This window comes from Enhydra lutris, unplaced genomic scaffold (assembly GCF_002288905.1).
Source record: "Enhydra lutris kenyoni isolate GAN:26980312 unplaced genomic scaffold, ASM228890v2 scaffoldscaffold16, whole genome shotgun sequence".
Classification (NCBI taxonomy): Eukaryota; Metazoa; Chordata; class Mammalia; order Carnivora; family Mustelidae; genus Enhydra; species Enhydra lutris.
The window spans coordinates 23,683,231-23,702,633 of NW_019154100.1; the positions used below are offsets into that span (position 1 = coordinate 23,683,231).

Below are 19,403 nucleotides of genomic sequence, written 5' to 3' on the forward strand. Positions count from 1 at the left end.
AGGCTTGGATTATGTCTGGGTTGTTTTGACTTCCCTTTAATGTGACCTAATACTCTCCCTTAGGGTCTTTTCTCCACAGACTTCCCAGGTATGTTCCACTATAGTATGTAACATTCCTCTCTTCCCACCCATGTCACCTTGCAAATTACATAATGGATGCACTGCTTTGTTGCTGATCTTCCTTTTCCAAAACTTTACAGATCTGTCCGAATTTAATGTAATCACCTGTTACAACTGTCTCAGTCTTTAAGGATAGTCCTCTCATTATGTGTTTGATTTCTTACCTTTAGCTTTAAGAGAGCTCTACGACAAAAATTTCTTCGATCTAGGCTTTTTCTGAGAACTGTTTTAGTCTACTGCTGAATTTTGCTTTTCTTCCTTCATATATCTCTTTGGCTTATATCACCTTACTTGAATAAATAACAGACTCTTTTTTTCTAGTCTCATCTTGTAAAGAGCAGTTAAAACAAACTCTATCTCCTTTGCCTTTTAAAGTTGTTTGACCTAACTTGCCTTAAGGAAGAAATCCCCCTTTTCCTCTATTAATCTGGGTATCTCACGTTTTTCTTTTACTTTCCCATGTGCCTTACTGTGATTATGTATGTTTAAATCCAGTGCTATTTTTCTTGATTTCTGAGCAGATAAGATTCCTAAGGCCTTTTTTTTCTTTTTTAAGATTTTATTTATTTATTTGACAGACAGAGATCACAAGCAGGCAGAGAGGCAGGCAGAGAGAGAGAGAGAGGAGGAAGCAGGCTCCCTGCCTAGCAAAGAGCCCGATGTGGGGCTCGATCCCAGGACCCTGGGATCATGACCTGAGCTGAAGGCAGAGGCTTTAACCCACTGAGTCACCCAGACACCCCTCCTAAGGCCTTTTTAATTTTTCTCTTAGTTTATTATGGCTTTGTTGAGGCTTTCTTAGTATCTCAATCGAAGAAGATGATTTACCCCCATATAATAAGGGCTCCATTTCCCTTTATCTTTTCAGTGATTTAAATCCATCACCCAACTATAGTTGAATCTACTAGAGTCTACTCAGGGATTTATATCCAGGGCCAACTTGAAATCATGCTGGGCAGGACTGATTGCAGAACCTTGTTGACAAGCTACATAAATCCAAAGGTTAGTCATTCCTCAGTCCTCTTCTTGGGATATGATGAAGGATACAGTTTGGGAATAGAATTAGCTGCATGCCTCCTAGTAATGCCAGCACATATTGTTAAAAGTTAGAACCTTATACAATGCTGTGGAGCTTACATGGAGACTACTGCCATTTGCAGTCCTACCTGGCAAACACATAAAGAGAACAGGTCATTCTACCAACACTTGCCTGAAATGACTGCCTGTTTTGAAGTGCTATCTTTCCCAACCAAAGGACTAGTATCTGTAGGCACTAAAGCATCACCTAAGTTTCTCCTTGTCTTCAGTGCATTGAATGTCTCTGCATAATGGATTTCAGCAGCCCTCTTCCACTGTTGGTTCCAAACATTTGAGATGAGTTATGTTCCACTTTGGGGCAGACTTACAGAAGAAAATGAACCAGAAGGCCTAGCAGTGTGTGTGTGGTCAGTAACCTCTATTTTATTCTTGCTTATCCTATAGAACCTCTTCCACAAGTGACAGTGAGAAAAGGACTGAACCTTCCTTCCCAGAACTTAACTTGCCCCAGAGAAGAGACACTATATTATGAGAGAGAAATCTGTTTCCCCTCAATGGGTAACAGTTATACTAATACCATTTTTTCAATTATCCATTCTCTTATCACTTTTTTTAAAATTAGTAGACTTTGCTTTTTAGAATAGTTTTAGGTTTACCAAAAAATAGAGCAGAAAGTACAGTTTTCCATTTTCCCTCTCCCCCTCCCAGTTTCCCCTACTGTTAACATCTTGCTAACACAAGTATGATACATTTACTAAAATTGATGAGCCAGTATTTTGTTACATTATTATTGACTGCAGTTTACATTAAGGTTTATTCTCTGTGTTGTACATTCTGTGGATGTTGACAGTTGTGTACTATAAATGTGTCCTGTTACAGTATCAGAGGAAGTAGTTTCACTGCCCTGAACATTACCTGTGCTCCACCTTCTGGCCACATTTTTGAAATAGTATCTTTATCATATATTAAATTCCTGTTTAATGTAGATCCCTTACATTTCTTACGTTTATTTCTCAACATTTAATTATTTTGTTGCTGCCATTCCAGGTTGTTATGTTTTTTTCCCCTCATTTGTGTTTCTTTATGGCTTACTGCTAACATATAGGTTAGCTAATTGCTTTTTCATATTTATCTTATTTCTGTCTAGCCATCTTACTGACTTTTTTATTTAGTTCTATAAGTGTTAAGTTTATTTATCTTTATTTTCTTCCTGATTTTGTTACCTAAAAACCCAAGTTCAGCTGCTCATTGCTCAAAAGCCAATACTTAAGAGACCAATTTTGATTGGAAAGGAATATGACCTTTATCCAGAAGGCTGGCCACCTGGGGAGAAGGGAGACTTTTGTCTAAATACCAACTGAGGTTTTTACCTGGCCCAAAGATTTTAAAAGCACTTTAGGGCAGTTAATCAGTAAAAAGGGAGCACAGTGGTCTGTAACACTTCTTGACTGTGTGCAGACTCGATGGTACCAGCTACAGACAGACATTATAGCAGTACTTGAAGGTTGCATATTGGTGCTCTGGTTCCCATACAAAGAAAGGTTTGGTTCATCAAGAGGGCTACAGGTGCTTGCTAAACTTAAAGATTGGTAAGTTGTCTGGGGCAGAGACAATTTTCAATTTGGCTAAAATTTTCAGAACAATAATTGATTAATAGTAGTAACAGCATATGTGTCTCTGTTTCAAACTTAAATGAGAATGCTTCTTTTGTGTCACCATTAAATGTGATGTTTGCTTTTGAGTTGAATCACCTTTGGCGTACAGATATATCATTTACTTTATTAAAGAGTATACAAGGAAATGAATTTTTAATTTTGCCTTCTATTGAAGGTTTTCTATGTGAAGTTTTTCTCTTTTAACCTATGAATATCCTGAATTATGTTAAAGAATTACTGTTCTTGAATGCTCCTTGCATTCCTAGAACAATGTTTGACTAATAACCCTGCTGAATTCACTTTGCAGATATTTGACAGATCTATAAGTAAGTCCCTAAAAGAAGAAAAAAGTGCACAAGTACAAAGAAAATGGGATTAAAATACCACCTGGTAGTTAGAGAAGAAAGAAGACAGCAAGGAAGCATAATAAATTATGTAAAAGAATATGGCCTCTGTAAAATGAAACATGAGTTATCAGTAATAAATATGAAGGACCTAAATCCTACTAAAAGTAATTTTAGATGGTGAGAATTTCAGATTAAGTCACACAAATCTGTGCAATATATAAGAGACTAAAAATTCAAAAGCTGAAAATAACAAATATAAAGATAACAAATATAGGTGGATATAAACAAATTGCCAGGGTTTATGTATTTTTTTCTTATTTTATCCAGTGAACATATATTGTCCAAAGGGTAGTTTTTGTTTAAGTTTCTCTTCATTTCACATAGGACTTGTTACCTTTCATATTCTCCAGTGTAACCCAGATCTCTTTCTCTTCCCATTTTCTGTCTGCAGATAGACTCTTCCTGAGTGGAACCTCTTTCTTTAAGTCAGTCCCATCTCTTTTGAAACCTGTTAGTCTACATAGTACAGTCAGATGTACCATTTGGATACAAAAGGTTCCATCCATTCCTTCCATAACATTAATATCCAGCTGGAGATTATTCTTAGCACTAAATTGCTGTGCAGAGAACGCTCTGATTTCTTTAACTTCCTAAAGTGCCTGTAAATCCATGCCACTAAAACTCACTATTACTGAGTATATATTTTGGAAAGGTTTTTCGCTGCCTTTCAGTATAGTTGTACATCTTCTGGAACTTCCTGTCAACAGCCATAGACTCCTCCCTTATCTGACTTTCTTGTTCTTCTGTCCAGATTTTTTTTCTCCCTTCTTTCCTTCTTTTCTTTCCACCTTTTTTTCTCTTTCTTTCTCTTGAGCAACTAGATCAGCTTGTTTTGTGGTAAGCAAATAGTTGACCTGGTTTTGCTACCTGGTATTTTTGGTATGGTATGTGGCAAAGTCACCTAAGAACTATGCCTATTCTGTACCTCCCCCACCAAATCAAAGGAAATAAAAATTGAAAAATTTGAGACACTGTTGGGATAACAATGGCTTTAACCATAAGTAATCTGAATATAATATCTAAGCAGTAGTCTGTAGGCCTTATAAAAAAAATCTTAACATAGCAGTAAAACTGAAATATGTTCATCTTTTAGCCCACTATAAAATAAAAATAAAGCCCATTTCCTTTCTTGTACTGAGCATTACCATCTCACTTGGATTTTTATTCATGGATTAATAAAGTAGAATATAGTGACTTACCTATCAGAAATTATAGTTTCTTTTTTTAAGATTTTATTTATTTATTTGAGAGAGAGAGTAAGAGCACAAGCAGATGGGAGGGATGGGGGTGGAGGGAGAAGCAGACTCCCTGCTGAGCAGGGAGCCTGTTGCGGAACTCCAGCCCAGGACCCCGGGTCATAACCTGAGCCGAAAGCAGACACTTAACCAACTGAGACACCCAGGTGATCTGTATTAATAGTTTAGTAAATCCTTAAAATTTACAAAATGTGATAGAATTTTTTTTATTCTAAAAGTATTATTTGCCTCATATTCCCAGTGCTAAAAGAGTTCCTAACGTATCACAATCTCCAGATTTTCTCTGAGACTAACCTGTACATTTGATCTTCAACGTCATTAAGAAATTGAAATTTTGTTTGACAATAAAGATATTCTTTCTCCTTGAAATTCATTTTAAGTGTCCCAGTAAACCTTAATTTTTTTCATTACTATTTATTTCTACAGCATTGTAAATATTTAATCTAACTCTGCCTTCTTTCGACAACCTAGAGTGACACCATTTTGGCCTTGGTCAGAAATCACAATTTAAAAAGCAGTTGCTATCCAGCTCCTATCAGACATACATTTGAGAGAAGTGTTACTAAGGAAAGAGTGCTAAGTGGTCATTGGGTTTGTCCAGTCTGCATTCTGAATTGTTTTTGTTTCAAGTTAAAGCTGTGTAAGCTACTTTCTTGGGAAATACAGTGTGCACTTTGGGTCTTACCAAGTATAGATAATTTTTTAAAAACCCAGATTGCTATGTTTGAAAAACCATCAAGGACATTGCTCTTACTTCATTTAAAATCTCCATAAAATATCACCATGAGAAATACCTTACATTTTGTGTCAGAAAAAAATTGGTTTTTCTAAAGGATTAGTAGACTACTTTTTTAAGGGAAGCCAGTGCCATATTTTGATACAGCAAATCATGATAGCAACTCTACATCTCTTCTAAATGTGTCTGAGGAACAGATTCTGTGCTGGACAAAGACTGGATTTGAATAGAAAATAGAGATGAAGCATTTGTCAAGCACCGGTTTTGTATGTTTGCTAAGCCAGGCCCAGTGCACCCCTTTTAATTTCATTTATTTCTCTCTTTACTAGAAAACGTTATGTGATGTGATCCTTATGGTCCAGGAAAGAAAGATACCTGCTCATCGAGTTGTTCTTGCAGCAGCCAGTCATTTTTTTAACTTAATGTTCACAAGTAAGTATATTAAAGTAAAACATAATATTTTTTCCATGAGAATGAGGTGGAGTCTAAATGAAAATATCTTCCTAGTTTTTAAAGCACTTAAGAAATTAAGGCCATAAAACAATGAAGCGATTGAAAAGTGGTTGTGGTGAGGATTGAGCAAAAGAAAAATGTCCTTTCATCAGCCTTACAGGCCCAAAGCTTTTATGGATGAAGGTACAGTTTCTACTTGAATGCCCAGTTTTCTTCTTGACCTTAGATGGAAAGGCAAAGAAGAAAATAAATGTTTAGGATAATTTGTCTAGCAAGTTAAACTAAATAAAAATGAAGTATGAAATACCATACTAGAAAGAACTCTAGATTTAAAGTTAACTGGATCCAAGTCCTGGTTCCTCTGTTTAGTATTATTTTATGAGTTTGATCAGGTTATGTAGTATATCTGCCTCAAGTTTTCTCTTTGGTGCTATGGCTACCTATAAGGTTTTTGGTAGAGAATGAGAGCTTTGTTAGCTATAGCTATATTTATTATAGCAGTTGCATTGCTGTAATTGTCATTGTTCTTGTAGATGTTTGCCAGCTACATCAGATGTAGTTTTGCTCATAGCAACTTAGAAGAGTGCTACTAAAGTATTTTAGGACTTGGGGGAATACTAAGACTATTTTATGTATATGTTTACTTGGCTTTTTTTTTTTTTTTTTAAGAAATTCACTAATTCACTAATTTCCTAGCTTATTTTAATTTAAGGTACTTTTCAAGTGTGGAGAATTAATTTGCATTTATTATAGGAATGTTGGGCTTTCTGGGTATATTTTTTCCAGAGAAATCTCTGTCCTATTATTCTTTTCCATATTTAACATGACCTGGAATGATCTGGCCCTCAGTTAAACTAATAATAGTACTCGTGACATTTATATTTCTTCTCTTCATTTTAGCTAACATGCTTGAATCAAAGTCCTTTGAAGTTGAACTCAAAGATGCTGAACCAGACATTATCGAACAACTTGTGGAATTTGCTTATACTGCTAGGTAAGTTAAGAAGGATCATTTACATTATAGAGAAGTATGGTTGGCATCTACCACATTGGAGCATTGTGGTGACAAATTGGTATGCTCCAAATTCTTCAACATGAAAAACTACAAGGATGGGGAAGTTTGAGGAACCTATGCCATACTGATGCAAGGACTGAAAAGTTTAATTTTCTGTTTAATTTTGGGGGCTAATAGGATATGTTTTACAATAGCATTATTTAAATAATAAATTGTAGGAGATTAATATTCACTTTAACTTCTTTGCAGAATTTCTGTGAATAGCAACAACGTTCAGTCCTTGTTAGATGCAGCAAACCAGTACCAGATTGAACCTGTGAAGAAAATGTGTGTTGATTTTTTGAAAGAACAAGTTGATGCTTCAAATTGTCTTGGTAAGAAATCAGATTCCTACTAAAAACCAAACTTTAATGTGTATTTTAATTTTAAAAAGTGTGTTCATAAGTATCTTCATTTAATTTTAAAGACATTGTCCACTAGAAAATATGCTCAAAATACATTTTAAGAGATGCTTAAGGAGGTGCCTATTAATCTAGGCCTCAAGAAGCCCATTAAAAACTGTACTACAAAAAAACAACAACAATAGCAACAAAAAAAAAACTGTACTACATTTTCTAAAATATAAAATAGCTTTAACAATGATTTTTTATGTATCTGGAATGAAGAGTAAGAATTGCATCTGGTGGTGGTGTGTTATATGATATCATAAGTATGAGTGTTCACCTTTGTTGAAGCACTTAAGATTGCTACAGTCCGTCTTGAATGAGAAAACTAGGGTTGTATATATTGCCTGAGGTCTTATAGCTAGTATGTGGAGGTGCTGAGGTTGGAATTTAAGTAATCTTGTTCTCAACTACTACACTATGTTGCCTCTTCACATTGTCAGTTATGCTAGCTGTTGTTTACTAGAAGACCTAAAAATCCTAGACTATAAAGTAAGATACTAATTAAGGGACTGCTGTGTGGGCACATGGGTGGCTCGGTCAGTTAAGCATTCAACTTTTGATCTCAGCTCAGGTCATGATATTGGGGTCTTGAGAGTGAGCCCCATGTTGGGCCCCACACTCAACACAGAGTCTGCTTATCCCTCTCCCTCTGTTCCTCTCCCTGCTTGTACATTTGTCTCTCTCCCTCTCTCAAATAAATAAATACATCCTTTAAAAAGACCAGTCTCTAATCTCACCTGTGCAATAGAGATATTCTGGGATGAGTCTATTTCTCTGGGCCATAGTTTGGGGCTCCATTCATCAATAAGATTAACGTTCCTGAGATTTTACTTATTTCTCCTAATATAAATATTCTCACAAAATTTATTACAAAAAGGGAATTCAAAGAAGTTTTTGGAAGATGATGACTTAAATATTTTTCCCTAGCTCCCTACCACTCTAAATTTCCAACCAGGTACTTCAACTAAAAGAAAAACAGAGTAGGGAGTGGATATGATGGTACAAAGCATACTGTGGAACCTGGAGCAAGTTTGTGCTAACCACATCTTGGGCTTTGGGCTTCTGAGGAGACCATTTAGGAGTTTTACTTCTGGATCCCTCTGTCATCATTGTTTTCAAAGCTGAGAGGAGGGACAGCTTAGCAGCCTGAAAGAGAGCCTGATTCTCTCGGGCTATCAAGTGGGGCAAAGATAGTGGCCCAACCAGTTGAGCCAACTACACTCTCAGTACCCAAAGGAACTACTTCAGCCTGCTTTCTGTTTAGCCCTGAGTGTGGCTCTACCTGTGAGCTGATCAGAGAACACTTTGTTTTTACCACTTGTCAGTTCTCTGCTGCCTAGAAGACCCCAGCAAGCTGTTTTCCCCGAATACCTAAGGAACTTATGACACCTGATGGAACTGGGCAAAAATCATACTAGATTAAAGGAAACCCAGTAGTTTGAGGGACAGAAAGCAAGCTAAACAGCCAAAATGAATGTTTCCTATAAACAAATTTAATATAAGAAGAGGAGAACTTAAGATAGAAAGGATGCATATGAAGGGGGTGGGGGGAAGCTGTGATTTTCCATGAAATTCCATTGAATTGAAAAATAGAATGGATATTCCTAAAAATCAGACTAAAGAAGATCAAACAGAGAAAACTGCCTCATGATAACAAAATAAAAATGCAAAGAAATGGAAATAATTAGTGAAAACATAAAAGACGAAAGGAAGATGAAGGGACACTGATATGAAGTAGGAAGTTCAGAAGGAACAGATGGAGGAAATGCAGTATCAAAGAAGTAATAAAACTTATTTGAGCTCAAAAAAAAAAACTTTACTTTTCACACCAAATTATACTAAGTACCAGACCTGATGAAGTAAGATATTCCTCTCCTAGATATATCCTAGTGATATTTTTTGCCTCCAAAATCAGGAGAGAACTTCTCTTTGGGGTGATAAAAATGCTCTGGCACTAGATAGTGGTGATGGTGGCACAACATGGTGAATAAACTAAATGTGAATAATGGTAAGTTTTATGTTGCATATGTTTTACCATAATTTTTTAAAAAACCAATATAAAAAGAATTTATAAGCTTTTAGAGAAAAAGAGTATGGTAGGTTAGCCAGAAATTGGCCACAAATTCTTTCCATCCCTGTATGAGTCTTTGTATATGTGACTTTGTAGCCTTCAATCAAGAGGTAGAGTTTTTTCCCTGTGTAGCCTAGGCTTGGCCATGTAGCTTGCTTTAGCCCATGGGACATTGGCAAATGTGACATGAGCAAAGGCTTAAAAATTGATTATGTATTGGGGCTTGCCCTTCTTTGCTGCTGGGGACTCTTTTGCCATCATGAAAAGATTAGAGGCCATTTGGGGCACAGATGAGCTGTACTAGCTGATGTCTGTATCAGCCAGCTTACTTACTACGAGATAAGTAAATGAGGCCAGTCTAGACCATCCATTCCCAACTGAGCAACCAGCTAACTACAGACATAAGCTAAACCAGCCATGTTCAAAAGAACCACCCAGTTGACTCAGAGAATTGCAAGAAATAATACGTTACTGTTATGTTGAGCCACTAAGTTCTAGAGTTGTTTTTCCTGCAGCACTAGATAACTGGGGTTCCTGGGTGGCTCACTTGGTTAAGCATTTATCTTTGCCTCAGGTCATGATCTCAGGGTCCTGGGATCAAGCTCTGCATCGGGCTCTCTGCTCAGCTGGAAGTCTCCTTCTCTGAGCTCGCTCACATGCTCTCAAATAAAATCTAAAAGAAATAGATAACTAATATAAAAGTTTACTTAGAAAAGAAAGAGAATCAGAATGACACTAATTTATCTGTAACAGGAAGTTAGAAGGTAGTAGAATTCGACATGCAAATGGAGAAAAAAAATTACATTTTAAAACATTCATTGGACATATTGCTAAGACAAATTTTTTTTAAAGATTTTATTTATTTATTTATTTGACAGAGAGAGAGAGAGAGACAGTAAAAGAGGGAACACAAGCAGGGGGAGTGGAAGAGGAAGAAGCAGGCTCCCCACTGAGCAGGGAGCCCAGTGCAGGGCTCGATCCCAGGACCCTGGGATCATGACCTGAGCCGAAGGCAGACACTTAACGACTGAGCCACCCAGGCGCCCTTGAAGAATTATTTTAAAAAGAATTTTTAAAGAGGTATTAAAAATGAACTTACAGGCTATATAGAAATATATGACAATAAGCACAGAAAAAATCAAAACTTTGGAATGTGACTCAAGTATTTCTATAAAGAGAATTTGTAGTCTTCAAATACTTCCAAATAAATGCATTTATTTTTATCTCAACAGAGTAGTCTACTTGAAGAGGTAGAAAGGAAAAATTTTACACCTAATGAAAGTAGAAGAAAATACCTTTTTAAAGTAAAATTAATAAAATAGAAAAGTAACCCTAATAGACTATAGATTGGCCAGAGAAACAAAAGCTAATTATATCAAAGAATGGTATAAAATACCTAACAAGTCTAATCAAGAAGGAAAGATGAGGGGCATCTAGATGGCTTAGTCAGTTGAACCTCCAGCTCTTGGTTTCGCCTCCGGTCATGGTCACAGGGTCCTGGGAGCAAGACTTCCCCCCCCACCCCAGTCAGCCAAATTGAATCCATCAATGAATATCTTTTTAAAAATAATTCTTTACCAAAAAAAGTAATAATAATACTTTGCCACCCTGGTGTGAGATATTGGTAGTGGAGGAAGTTAGTTGTTTGTGGAACAGGAGTATATGGGAACTCTGTACTTCCTATTAAATTTTGCTATGAACCTAAGACCACTGTGGAACTTAAAATCATATCAAAATTTTCTTACAGTAGAATGTTATAAGCTTATTTTAAAATTTATTTACAAGAGAAAATGTTTGACACTAGCCAGGAAAAAATGTGAAAAAACATTGAAGGGGCTTTTCCTACAAAGTATCAAAATCAGCCATACTTAAGTCAGTATGGTATTGGCATAAGAATAAACAAATCAATAGAATAGAAAAGGATCCAAATTTATGAAATTCATTCAGCCTCGTATTTCTGGAGTCATATTTTATCTTCAGTATATGTTTGGGGTTTTTTTAAGTCATTTTCTATTCATTTACTTTCTTCTGTATTTAGGTATAAGTGTGCTAGCAGAGTGTCTGGATTGTCCTGAATTGAAAGCAACTGCAGATGACTTTATTCATCAGCATTTTACTGAAGTTTACAAAACTGATGAATTTCTGCAACTTGATGTCAAGCGAGTTACACATCTCCTCAACCAGGACACTCTGACTGTGAGAGCAGAGGATCAGGTGACTAAATTGTCTTCCCACATTTTTCTTAGTAAAAATATCCTTATTGATTTCTTATGTTTCATGTTTGGATACATGACAAGGAAAAGAATCATATTAGGAGAGAATCTGTTCTTTAAACAGAGTATTCCAAAATCGTTTCATAGGAAAAGTAAATCTTGGGTGCTTGCAAGGGCTTTCTGTCTGAGAGGTAGGCCATTTGGTAGAAGTAAAGTTTATTGGATACCATGGTAGGAAGAATAATGCTTCCCCTCCAAAGATATCCACATCCTAATCCCCAGAACCAGTAAGTACCTTACATGGCAAGTGGGACTTTGCAGATGTGGTAAGTTAAAGATCTTTGAGATGAAATTATCTAGGTGGGCCCAGTGTAATCACTAGACTCCTTAAATGTGGAAAGGGAGGCAGAAGAGTCTATGTCAGAGTGATGGGATGTAAGAAAGACTTGGCCAGTGATTGCTGGCTTTGAAGATGGGAGGAAGAGGCCACAAGCCAAGGAATGCAGGCAGCTGGGAAAGGCAATGAAATGCTTTCTCCTCTAGATCCTCAGGCAACCCTACTGACACACTGATTTTAACCCAGTGAGACACATTTTTACTCTCAAACTGTTGGAGGAGTAAGCTGGGTACAGGCATTTGGGAGCTAGGTGGTCCAACAGTAACACTTTCATATGCAGACATTCAGTTAATCCCTCTTTTCAGTCCCACACCCTTCTCTGTATTTGAAGGCAGTAAATTTATGATAATTTGTTACATCAGCAATAGAAAACTAATAGAGGTACTATAAGATCATAAGCCTTGAGTTACTTTTCTTCTAAAGATAAAAGATTTGCACTGAGCCATTTTTGTCTGGTCTTAATGGCCCAGAGTCATTGGTTATAGTAGTCTGCAAATTGACAAGTTGGACCTGGAAGACCTGGCTAGGCAAACAACAACAATAACAAACACAACCACACTTCTCAGTTACGTGACTAAAATTAACTGACTTACATGCATTATGGAAAGGGAATTTAAAAATAACTTTAGTCTGAAGAAAACCTGGCAAATGGTATCCACAGATCATCAGACCTGATGAGCACTACGTATAGGTTAATATTGTCAATGATAAGTCATGTTGATATTATGTACCCTTAATATAAAGTAAGGAGAATGGCATGGCACCTCTGTGGTCTTCCCCTGAAAAAACTGTAATTCTGGTCTAATGAGGAAAACATAAGACAAACCCAAATTGAAGGACATTTTACAAAATATCTGACTAGCAGGGGCACCTGGGTGGCTCAGACAGTTGAGCATCTGCCTTCAGCTCAGGTCATGATCTCAGGGTCCTGGAATCGAGCACTGCATAAGGCTTCCTGCTCAGCGGGGAACCTGCTTCTCCCTTTCTACTGCTCTGTCTGCTTGTGCTCTGTCTCTGTTAAATAAATAAAATCTTTAAAAAAAAATTTTTTTAAATAAAAATTTTTAAAAAAATACCTGACTAGCACTCAAAACTGTCGAAGTGATCGGAAACAAGGAAAGTCTGAGAAACTGATAGTCTAGAAGATCCTAAGGTGACACAATGAGTAATGAGATGTGGTATCTTTTATGGGTTATGGGACAGAGGGAAAAATTAGATAAAAAACTAAAGTTTTGGAAGTATGGACTGTACTTAATAATTGATTCGTTAGTTGTGATAAGAGTATCTTGCTACTATGGTGAGTGCTGTGAAGTGTGTAAACCTGGTGAATCACAGACCTGTACCCCTGGGGCTAATAATACATTATATGTTAATAAAAAATAAATTTGTATATAAAAGAAGAGTACCTTGCTAATAATATAACACTTTAACAGCAGGGTGCAGGGTATATGAGGACTCTGCACTATCTTTGCAACTTTTTTGTAAATATAAAACTTTCCCAAGGTTAGAAATTTATTTTAAAAAAAATAGGCCAGTTCCCATAAAAAATTAATTCATATGGAGATCAGAACTTAGGCCATATTAACACTAACTCTAACTGAACCAACTTAAGTAGCTCAAACAATTATGTGGCAGACTTTTATGTTTATGAAATAAAAGGTATGTTATCAGTGTGTTTAAACTCATGATTTGTGGGGCACCTGGCTGGCTCAGTTGGTAGAGCATGGGATTCTTGATCTCAGGGCTATGAGCTCAAGCCCCATATTAGGCACGGAGCCTAATTTATTTACTTATTTATTTATATTTATTTATTTGAGAGAGCACATGAGCAGAAATAGCAGAGGGAGAGAATCTCAAGTAGATTGCACCAAACGCAGAGCCAACTCACGGCTTGAGCTCATAACCAAGAGTCAGATGCTTAACTGACAGCGCCACCCTGGGGACCCCTGGGCATGGAACCTACTTTAAAAACAAAACAAAACTAGTAATTTATAAATCAAATTGTGTTGATAAACTTGGACTTGTTTGGTAAAAATAAATGAGTGCTATAGTACTATTTTGAAAACAATTTTTATATAAATATCCTTTAAAATATAGAATTTTTATATTGTAAAGTTTCTGGAAAACAGGTATCAATTCATAATTAGGAATATTGTATTGAAATAAAGTCATAGATGACCTTCATATGTCTTCGGGTGGAAACCTCCCCCTGAGGAAATTAGTCTGTGTTCCTGGTACTGAGTGAACATGTATTGAAACTATCATTAACCAGTAGGTTTCTTTCCATTGAAATGTACATCACAGCTCCTTCTGAGAAGAAGTTACTTTTTTTTTTTAAGATTTTATTTATTTATTTGACAGACAGAGATCACAAGTAGGCAGAAAGGCAGGCAGAGAGAGAGAGAGAGAGAGAAAGAGAGAGGGGAAGAAGCAGGCTCCCTGCTGAGCAGAGAGCCCAATGCAAGGCTCCATCCCAGGACCTTGAGATCATGACCTGAGCCGAAGGCAGAGGCTTTAACCCACTGAGCCACCCAGGTGCCCCCAAGAAGTTACATTTTGTTTTAAAAAATTATAAATCCAGTATCCTCCTGTGATTGCATTATATAGTAGTAATTAGTTCTAAAAAATATCTATCTACAAGAGTCATTAGAGCAGTGGGTAAACTATTGTGACGTACAGGCAAGTATTTGGGAATGAAAGAAAATATCTGAATAAAATATTGGGAATAAGTGGTTGTATCTTCATGAGATCCTCCCCCAACCTTCAGTATGAGAATAAATAGGTAATTGGAAATGTTGCTGCCTTCTAAGAACTTTATTTACTATGCTATTTTCCCTCCTTAGGTTTATGATGCTGCGGTCAGATGGTTGAAATATGATGAACCTAATCGCCAGCCATTTATGGTTGATATCCTTGCTAAAGTCAGGTTTCCTCTTATATCAAAGAATTTCTTAAGTAAAACGGTACAAGCTGAACCACTTATTCAAGACAATCCTGAATGCCTTAAGATGGTGATAAGTAAGTTGCTTTACTGTCCATTCGTAACCTGATCCTATAGCTAGTTTCTCTTGAGCTTAAAAACTTTAGAATGGATCAGACTCAGCACCAGGGAAAAACATTCAAGACTTAGCTCTTTTAGATACTTAATCCACAGGGGTTGTCAGCTCTTTACTTGGAGGAGACTTACATAAGCCCTTATTTTATAGGGACACTGTGATAGAAGGTAAAAATTATTTATACCTTGTTTTCTTTTGTGTATGATAGCTTTCATGCTCTTCATTACTGGTGTTTCATTTTTTATGTTAGTCAACCAAATAGTGTACTGTGATCACTTTTTCCTTTTTTTTTTTTTTTTTTTTTTGGCCTAGAACTAATAGGTGCCATACTTTTTCATTTACTTAGTTTTTCTTGACTTGGAGGCTAAATAAATGTTCCTCTGTAAATGTTCCCTAATAAAATTGTACAATTAGACAATCTGTTGCTTTTCTTTTATTTCTTGGAAACATCCTTCATAGAGCCTTCTTTCTACATATTCCAGTATGAACTGTTTGCACTCTAACCTTAAGGCACACTTACCTTAGACTTCCCTTCTCTGCCATCCTGGATGTCCTTTCACTTCTCTCCTAAGTTAGACCCACTGTCTTCCTGGACCCCAGGTGTTCCCTTTTCATAAGTCTCTCTATTGAATGGAATGTATCCCCTGAAAGCTTCCTGAGAAAGTATATCTGATAGTAAATATTTGGAGACTTGATGAATCTCATGTCTTTATTTTACCATAAAGAGTTGAAGGATTCTTAAACTGGGTATAGAATTATGTTGAAAATCATTTTCAGTTAGAATTTTGAAGGCAGGGGCGCCTACGTGGCTCAGTGGGTTAAAGCCTCTGCCTTCGGCTCAGGTCATGATCCCAGGGTCCTGGGATCGAGCCCCGCATCGGGCTCTCTGCTCAGCGGGGAGCCTGCTTCCTCCTCTCTCTGTGCCTGCCTCTCTGCCTACTTGTGATCTCTCTCTGTCAAATAAATAAATAAAATCTTAAAAAAAAAAAAAAGAATTTTGAAGGCATCGCTCCATTATTAACTAGCTTCTGGTGTTATTTTTGAGAAATCTGTCAAAATCTGTCAGTCTGACCCACTTATTTTTTTATTCCTCCTTTGTAAGCATTTAAAAATCTTTGGTGGGGGGGGGGTGCTCCTGGGTAGCTTAGTCGGTTAAGTGTCAGGTCTTGGTTTTTGCTTAAGCTCTGATCTCCTGAGTCCTGAGATCAAGCTTGGCCTCAGGCTCTGCGCTCAGCAGGGAGTCTGCAGCCAAGCATCTCCTTCTGCCCCTCCCCATCTTGTGCATGTGCATGCACACGTGCGCTCTCTCTCCTCTCAAATAAATCAGTCTTTAAATAAATAAAATCTTTACTCATATCCCTGATGTTCTTCTGGAAGTTCACAATAATGTAACTTGATGTGCCTCTTTTTTTTTTTTTTTTTTTTAAGTTATGTTGGGCATTTTTTATCTTTTCAACAGATTTCTTTGTTCTCTGTTACTGGTATTGTGATTCTTCAGCAATTGAGTCTCTAATCTTGTCTCTCTCGTTACCCATCTTTGCTTCTTTGTTCTATCTTCTGAGAGATAGCCTTAATTTTTCTATCAACACTTTTATTTCAGCTCTTTTTAATTTCTGCGAGCTTTTATTTATTCTCTGGTTTCTTATTTCATGGCTGTAATATCTTATTCTGAAGTAGCATTGTAGTACCTTTCATGTTCTCTTGTCTGTGTTTTCTGTATTACCTTTGAATTTTGTTTTTCTCTTTTTGTTGCTATTGGAAGCTTTTCTTAAATGGTATCATCTGTGAGTCATATTTAAAAGACTAATTTATTATTAAACTAGTAGATAAGGCAGTATATGTGCATGGGCTCCTTACCTCTTGGGCTCAACTGCAGGGTAATCATTGTAAACACAGTTTCTTAATTGAGGAGCCTTCAAATGTCAGTATCTGTAGATACTTTCTCGGGTAGCTAGATATAGACATCTGTGTATAGACATTGCTTGGTAGGGAATATTTTGATACATAAACTTAGTCCTTGTCTTCAGGTTCATACCCTTCTCTGTGTGATTCCTTGAGACTAGAGTATCTCCAAAGACCAGTCCTCACATATCCTACAGTGGAGAAGGCATGGCAGATTACCTGACTGTGTAGGAGACCTGGCAGTTCAAATGTTGTTTATTCAGAATTTTAGAGTTCTCTTATCTTCATCCCCACCCCACTTTCTGGGATACTTTTTATCTCCAATTAGGAATCTTTCCATGGTTCTGCAGGATAATTTGGCTTGCTTCTCATTGGCATCTCCTTCCACATCCATTTCGGTTTAGCATTCTATCTGCTACCTGTCTTCATTAACTAAGTTTCAGGGTTACAGACCTATTATCAAAGGTAGAGTTTGTGTTTGTTACTTGCTTCCCTGTTGTCTGGGATGGCTTTTAAGAGAAGCGGAGAAAAAAAGGTCTTAAAATGGCACATTCAATCTCAAGTTCTTTTATATTGTTAAATCTGAATCTGGCTTTAGAGGTTTAGTTGGAAATGTCTTCCTTATTCCAAGATGATTTTTTTTAATTTTATAAATTATTCTCATGCACTTAATAGATTTCTTCTTTTCTCCTTTTTTTTTTTTAATTTTAAACCTTATACCCAACGGAAATTTATTTGAATAAATAAGAATCTAGGTTGTTGGGTTTTTTTTCCTTTGTAAGTCTGGCAAGATGGCCCAGTATCATTATCGAATAATTCATCTGTTCCCACTGATTTGAAACATCATAAACTAAATTCCCACTTATCTATACATACACAAAAATCAGTTTCTCTTCCATTTCATTCTGGTACCTTTTAATTATTGTTGTACCTCATTTAAATTCTATATCCTGGAGAATTTATAATTTTCTTCTTATAATTTCTACACTTAAAAAATTTTTTAGATATTTTTGTTGTTGCTATTATAAATTATATATTTTTCTTTGTATTAGTTATTGTTGATCCCTTTTAAAACTTTTTTCAGTTGATTTCTCTTTTTCTAGGGCTTTAATTTTTTATCTGCTATAAAGATAATTCTAGCTTTTCCCCCTATTATCTTGTTACATTGCCCTATTACATTAAATGGCTTTTTCATGACAGTGTTCAATTAACTGATAATGGTGATAAATGGCAGCCTTGTCTTTTCCTTACTTTAATGGGAATACCCTTAGTTTTAGTGGTGTGGACATGGGTTTTGACTGTTGTTGGCTTATGTATGTGTGTGGTACATAGGTGGATATGAGTGGAGTGGATAGTAGGTGTCTATAATTAAGAAAGTACTTTTCCTAAATCTTAAACTTTAATAAACACCTATAAAAGTTATTTTTTTCCTGAGTTTGAGGATTTTGACAATATTTCTTTAGTGTTATTGTTTTAAAATTTGGTATGCATATTTAAGCTATACAGAAAGGTATAAAAAATAATACAAATATTCATGAACTTACCTAGCACCTTAAGAAATCAGTACAGATGAAGCATCCAGTGTACTCCTTCCCAGTGACTGCTCCCATTCTTCCACCTGAGAGGAAACAGCCCTGAATATGGTGTTTGATTACCATATGATTCTTTAAACAGTTACCATATATATAGGCAACATCTAGTATTGTTTCGCATGTTTCTAAACTCTTTTATATAAATGTTACACTGTATGTATTCTTCTGGAAATTGCTTTTAAAAATACTTTGTAATTCTCATGTTTTCTCTTGTGACCAATAAGTTAAGTAGAAGGGTGCTTTTAAATTAGCCTTTGGTTATAGATTTTTACTTAATTGCATTGTGGTCCAGGAACATCATGATCAGATCTTTAGTATTTATTGAAAGTTGTCAATTTTTGTAAAGTTGTCATTTCTATCTTTTATGACCTAATTTTTTGGTCTAGTTAATTTATCAGTTACTGACACAGTTGTATTATATTTACCCACTATAGTAGATTTCTCAGTTTCTTCTGTAATTCTGTTAATTTTTCTTCTATATATTTTGAGGGCTTATTAGTGTGAGTTTAGAAATGTTATCTTCCTAGTGAATGGAACCTTTTATCATTATGTAGTCATCTACTTTTTCCCTATAAGATTGTTGCCTTTCTGTATTTTATTAGATATTTATATAACTAATCTACCTTTTTATCTGGTTAGTGATTTCCTGGCTTATCTTTATCCTTTTGTGTCTTTTCAAACATTTTTTGTCTTTATATTTTAGGTGTATCTTTTTCAAAACAGCATATAGTTTAATTTTCTTTTTTAAACCCTTTTTGATTATCTTTTAACAGGTAAATTATATTCCATTTAATTTATTGTAAGTACTACTTATTTGAATTATTTCTAATGCCTTATTTTGCACTTTTTGTTCATCTCAGTTTTTCTGTACTTCTCTCTTGTCTCCTTTTGGGTTGAGGTTTTTTTCCCTACATTTTTTCCTTCTACTGTTTGAGAAGTTTTAAACTCTGTGCCAGTCTTTTTAATAGTTATCTTTTCTATTTTAATACATGTACCTTAGACATTAATATTTCTACCCTCCTCTGTGGGGCACCTGGGTGACTCAT

General features: G+C 35.9%; 1 protein-coding gene across 5 annotated transcripts in view; it reads left to right on the top strand.

Moving 5' to 3' along the window:
- LOC111147315 (kelch like family member 7) overlaps positions 1–19,403 on the top strand; it is a 66,029-nt gene that overhangs the window by 15,070 nt on the left and 31,556 nt on the right. For 4 of the 5 annotated variants that reach the window (XM_022503303.1, XM_022503300.1, XM_022503301.1 and 1 more), the window contains 5 exons: positions 5,542–5,644; positions 6,566–6,659; positions 6,930–7,054; positions 11,236–11,411; positions 14,651–14,825. In XM_022503303.1, coding sequence (XP_022359011.1) covers positions 5,566–5,644; positions 6,566–6,659; positions 6,930–7,054; positions 11,236–11,411; positions 14,651–14,825 — 649 coding nt within the window. In that variant the 5' untranslated portion in view covers positions 5,542–5,565. Of the gene's footprint in view, positions 1–988; positions 1,123–5,541; positions 5,645–6,565; positions 6,660–6,929; positions 7,055–11,235; positions 11,412–14,650; positions 14,826–19,403 lie in introns of all 5 variants that reach the window. The other variant, XM_022503302.1, reaches the window with a different exon arrangement.